Genomic DNA, 6,000 nt, shown 5'->3' on the forward strand with positions numbered 1-6,000 from the left:
CAACTACTCTGTATTAGGAGTATACACTAAGCAGCCACCCCGATCTACCTACATTAGGAGGTTGTGTGAGTGGCTGTCTCATTGGTGTACTCCACAGGTGTAATTGGCTCCCTCATTTGGCAATTTGGCTTTTGGAATGCTGAGGTAGTGCATTTTCCGTTTTCAGTGATTATTTATTTCTCTACCTTATTGACATGCATCATTTATACATGGGTGATAATCATCTAGGTTAGGAAAATTAGCCGGGATAGAATGGGTACATATTAGTGGGTGGAGATCATTTTTACATGTTTAGAGTAAAGGCCCTTTTCACAGCCTGATTATCTGGCACAGACATTCCTCCAAAAAATGACACACACGAATCATGCAGCAAGTACACAATGACATTGAACACACTATCTTTACATTTGTCAGGGATCAAACCTGGGACCTTCTGCACTCCAGTCAGTAACTGTCTCTGCTGAGCCATCCAGCCCTTGGACAGTTCCGCTACATGGCTCTTTGCCTTGTTCCCAGATCCTGTAAACCCAACCCCTGTCCTAACCCCGCCTCTGTTCCTAATTAGGCTCATTATAAAAGCCTGACCCTGCCAGTGCACCAGCTTGTGATTATTGTGCTCCACAGCCTTGATCAAGTTTCACTCCTGCCTACTCCTCTGCTATTTCAACAAGACTTCCTGAGACCAACCTCTGGCTTCCTTCCTGACAACGCTACCTGCCTCCTCCATTTTTACTGCAACATGAGACCTCCTGATACTGACCCCTGGCTTTCCTTGACCATTCTCTAGACCTGTGGATACTACACCCGTGGATGCAACCCCAGCGCCAAAAATGCTACAACGTGTATATTCGCCAAGATAGAACATGCTGCGATCTTTCTAGCACACATATTTCATGCAATATCTGTGAGCAGCAACATGGGAGCCTATAGCAGATTGGTACAGTGTATTACATGCGCAAAACCCTGCATGCATAATATGCTGTCACCACAGGCTTGTGTGAAGGACCCCTAAGTGTTCAGTTACCCTAAGGCACCACGACAGGGCAAATACAGCATAACACAGTGTCTATTCAAATCAATAGGCTGTTTGTGTAATGAGACATTCTTTGTCACAGTTCTGCATTCTGGCCAGGAAAAGAGGATTCTAAACAGGAAAACCATCTGTATTAACTCAGAAACTCCTAATAGCATACGAATGGAGCAAAGATTAACTTGACACTTAACACTTTAAATAAGCTGCGATAAAGAACTTGTTCTTGCATCTTCAATAACTTTTTAATGCTTTTTCTTGTGTTTATCTTAACCATCCGCGGGTGCAGCCTACGTATTGCTTAGGTATCGCTGCTGTCCGCTGGTGAAGGAGAGAAGTCTGGGGAAATCCAGGCTTTGTTCATCTTGATGAGTGTTAGCCTGTCGGCACTGTCGGTTGACAGGTGGGTACGCTTATCCGTGATGATTCCCCCAGCCACACTAAACACACTCTCTGACAAGACGCTAGCCGCAGGACAAGCAAGCACCTCCAGGGCATACAGCGCGAGTTCAGGCCACGTGTCCAGCTTCGACACCCAGTAGTTGTAGGGGGCAGAGGCGTCACTGAGGACGGTCGTGCGATCGGCTATGTACTCCCTCACCATCCTTTTACAGTGCTCCCGCCAACTCAGCCTTGACTGGGGACCGGTGACACAGTCTTGCTGGGGAGTCAGAAAGCTGGCAAAGGCCTTGGATAATGGACCCCTGCCTGCGCTGTACATGCTTCTCGAACCCCTTTCCTCTTCGGGAATGAGAGTGGAAAGGTTCTCCTTATACCGGGGGTCGAGCAGTGTGTACACCCAGTAATCCGTAGTGGCCAGAATGCGTGTAACGCGAGGGTCATGAGAAAGGCATCCAAACAAGAAGTCAGCCATGTGTGCCAGGGTACCTGTATGCAACACATGGCTGTCCTCACTAGGAAAATCACTTTCAGGATCCTCCTCCTCCTCCTCTGGCCATACACGCTGAAAGGATGACAGGCAAGCAGCATGTGTACCCTCAGCAGTGGGCCAAGCTGTCTCTTCCCCCTCCTCCTCATGCTCCTCCCCCTCCTCCTTCTCCTCCTCTGGCCATACACGCTGAAAGTATGACAGGCAAGCAGCATGTGTACCCTCAGCAGTGGGCCAAGCTGTCTCTTCCCCCTCCTCCTCATGCTTCTCCCCCTCCTCCTCCTCCTCAACGCGCTGAGATATAGACATGAGGGTGCTCTGACTATCCAGCGACATACTGTCTTCCCCCGCCTCCGTTTCCGAGTGCAAAGCATCTGCCTTTATGCTTTGCAGGGAACTTCTCAAGAGGCATAGCAGAGGAATGGTGACGCTAATGATTGCAGCATCCCCGCTCACCATCTGGGTAGACTCCTCAAAGTTTCCAAGGACCTGGCAGATGGCTGCCAACCAGGCCCACTCTTCTGAAAATAATTGAGGAGGCTGACTCCCACTACGCCGCCCATGTTGGAGTTGGTATTCCGCAATAGCTCTACGCTGCTCATAGAGCCTGGCCAACATATGGAGCATAGAGTTCCACTGTGTGGGCACGTCGCACAGCAATCGGTGCACTGGCAGATGAAACCGATGTTGCAGGGACCGCAGGGTGGCAGCGTCCATCTTGGAGTTGCGGAAATGTGCGATGACCCGGCGCACCTTTCCGAGCAGGTATGACAAGTGTGGGTAGCTTTTCAGAAAGCGCTGAACCACCAAATTAAAGACATGGGCCAGGCATGGCACGTGCGTGAGGCTGCCGAGCTGCAGAGCCACCACCAGCTTACGGCCGTTGTCACACACGACCATGCCCGGTTTGAGGCTCAGCGGCGCAAGCCAGCGGTCGGTCTGCTCTGTCAGACCCTACAGCAGTTCGTGGGCCGTGTGCCTCTTCTCTCCTAAGCTGAGTAGTTTCAGCACGGCCTGCTGACGCTTGCCCACCGCTGTGCTGCCGTGCCGCGCGACAGCGACTGCTGGCGACGTGCTGCTGCTGACACATCTTGATTAGGAGACAGAGGTTGCGTAGGAGGAGGAGGAGAGTGGTTTAGTGGAGGAAGCATACACCGCCGCAGATACCACCACCGAGCTAGGGCACGCAATTCTGGGGGTGGGTAGGCTGTGAGCGGTCCCAGGCTCTGACTCTGTCCCAGCCTCCACTAAATTCACCCAATGTGCCGTCAGGGAGATGTAGTGGCCCTGCCCGCCAGTGCTTGTCCACGTGTCTGTTGTTAAGTGGACCTTGGCAGTAACCGCGTTGGTGAGGGCGCGTACAATGTTGCGGGAGACGTGGTCGTGCAGGGCTGGGATGGCACATCGGGAAAAGTAGTTGCAACTGGGAACCGAGTAGCGCGGGGCCGCCGCCGCCATCATGCTTTTGAAAGCCTCCGTTTCCACAAGCCTATACGGCAGCAACTCCAGGCTGATCAATTTGGCAATGTGCACGTTTAACGCTTGAGCGTGTGGGTGCGTGGCGGCGTACTTGCGCTTGCGCTCAAACAGTGGCGCTAGCGACATCTGGATACTGCGCTGAGAGACATTGCTGGATGGGGCCGATGAGGTGAGGGTGTGGGTGCAGGCCAGGAGATGGTAGTGCCTGTGTCCTCAGAGGGGGGTTGGATCTCAGTGGCAGGTTGGGGCACAGGGGGAGAGGCAGTGGAGCAAACCGGAGGCGGTGAACGGCCTTCGTCCCACCTTGTGGGGTGCTTGGCCATCATATGCCTGCGCATGCTGGTGGTGGTGGCTCCCCAGCTGATCTTGGCGTGACAAAGGTTGCACACCACTGTTCGTCGATCGTCAGGCATCTCTGTGAAAAACTGCCACACCGTAGAGCACCTTGACCTCTGCAGGGTGGCATGGTGCGAGGGGGCGCTTTGGGAAACAGTTGGTGGATTATTCGGTCTGGCCCTGCCTCTACCCCAGGCCACCGCACTGGCTCGGCCTGTGCCCACACCCTGACTTGGGCCTCCGCGTCCTCGCCCGCGTCCACGTCCTATAGGCCTACCCCTACCCCTCAGCATGGTGTATTAGCAGTAGTGCAGAAACAGAACGCTGTGGTTGGAGGCTGACTTCGCTTACGGAACGCCAGGAAATAATTTTGCACAAGCCTGTGCACTGTGGACTGGAATACAGCGGTGATTTAACAGCCAACACAGAGCCAGGAAATAATTTTGCGCAAGCCTGCTGTAACACTTAGCTGGCTGCGTATGAATTAGGAGGACTACTACACCCAGCACAGACCCAGAACACTGAGGACAGTCACAGGCAGCCCAAATAGATTTTTTTCCCCAAATGTTTTTGCAAAGGCCCACTGCCTATATTCAATAAATATATCTCTTCTCTCTCTGCGTCACCGCTACTGGCCCTGGAGTATGTCAAATAACTGCAGAGTGTTGCACTGTGGACTGGAATACAGCGGTGATTTAACAGCCAACACAGAGCCAGGAAATAATTTTGCGCAAGCCTGCTGTAACACTTAGCTGGCTGCATATGAATTAGGAGGACTACTACACCCAGCACAGACCCAGAACACTGAGGGCAGTCACAGACAGCCCAAATAGATTTTTTTCCCCAAATGTTTTTGCAAAGGCCCACTGCCTATATTCAATAAATATGTCTTCTGTCCCTGCCTCACAATATATGTGTTCTGTCCCTGCCTCACAATATATGTCTTCTGTCCCTGCCTCACCACCACTTCTGGCCCTGGAGTATTACTGCAGGGCGCAATGCTCTGCATGGCCGATATACAAAAAAAAAATGTGCAACACTGCAAAAAGCAGCCTCCACAGTACTGCACACAGTTAGATGTGGCCCTAAGAAGGACCGTTGGGGTTCTTGAAGCCTAAAATAACTCCTAACACTCTCCCTATAGCAACTCCACCAAGATACCACTTTCCCACCTCTATGTCAGAACGCATCTGAGGCGAGCCGCGGGAGGGGCCGATTTTTATACTCGGGTGACACCTGATCTCGCCAGCCACTCACTGCAGGGGGGTGTTATAGGGCTTGAACGTCGCAGGGGGAAGTTGTATTGCCTTCCCTGTCTTTCTATTTGTCAGAAAAGCGCTCTAACGTCTCAGAGATGAAAGTGAAAGTAACTCGAACATCGCGTGGTACTCGTCACGAGTAACGAGCATCTCGAACACGCTAATACTCGAACGAGTATCAAGCTCGGACGAGTACGTTCGCTCATCTCTAGTTGTAGTCTATGAGCTAGTTTTTTAACCCTATAATCAGAAATTGTATACACCCTTTCATCAAGACAGGAGTAATGCCCATTGACACAATGCTTGTCCTTATAACATATAATAATCATAGTTTCATGCCCAGACCTTGTAAGTATAGATTAAATATGCAGTAATTAACATGCAACTTAAGCGCAGGCATAGAAAATGCTCCATTTACTCACCTGCCATGATGATGTGTTCTCAGGAGAAGACTATTGATGATATACAAGTGTCTTCGATCTTCGTATCATCAGAATGCAGCTATACCACTATTGATACGCAGCTGAAGAGTAAGTCAATGACGAATTCTGGGAGGAGATCCTAACCTGTACTGACTTCCTGAAAACTCGGTCCCCGGAAATGATTTGTATGGAAATGTGTTTTTCTGCACTGATGATTTTGTGGATTACGAATTACCTGTTCAGCAGGTCTGCGGGTTAGAGAGGTACAGTCATAAAGGGAAGAACCTTAAAGTGACATCTGAATCATACGGAGGAATCTAAAAGGGAGGATCTTTAATGCAGAGGAATACATTAACAACATTGTGTGTTTTCTTCTTATGTTTGTTTTGCAGTTTATGGAGATGTAATTTAGTATTTGTCATATGACAACCCAGTCTAGCAATACAAAACTTTGTGATCTTTGTGTGCTACAGTCCAGACCTTCTAAAACTTTTTATACTAGGGCCTCACCAGATAGACCAAGGTGATGTCTGTGTCTTACCATCCGTAGGGCACAAACACATTCCAGCAGCACTCAATATATTT

The 6,000-nt window shown here is 50.3% G+C and overlaps 1 protein-coding gene across 1 annotated transcript in view; it reads right to left on the bottom strand.

Annotated features, from left to right (window-relative positions):
• Positions 1–5,616, bottom strand: part of LOC136588296 (protein-glutamine gamma-glutamyltransferase E-like) — a 50,269-nt gene extending 44,653 nt beyond the window's left edge. The window contains exon 1 of the mRNA XM_066587401.1: positions 5,416–5,616. Coding sequence (XP_066443498.1) covers positions 5,416–5,422 — 7 coding nt within the window. The 5' untranslated portion in view covers positions 5,423–5,616. The remainder of the gene's footprint in view (positions 1–5,415) is intronic.
• Between the last annotated feature and the right edge of the window lie 384 nt (positions 5,617–6,000).

The sequence above is a fragment of the Eleutherodactylus coqui genome, chromosome 13, assembly GCF_035609145.1.
Source record: "Eleutherodactylus coqui strain aEleCoq1 chromosome 13, aEleCoq1.hap1, whole genome shotgun sequence".
Lineage (NCBI taxonomy): Eukaryota > Metazoa > Chordata > Amphibia > Anura > Eleutherodactylidae > Eleutherodactylus > Eleutherodactylus coqui.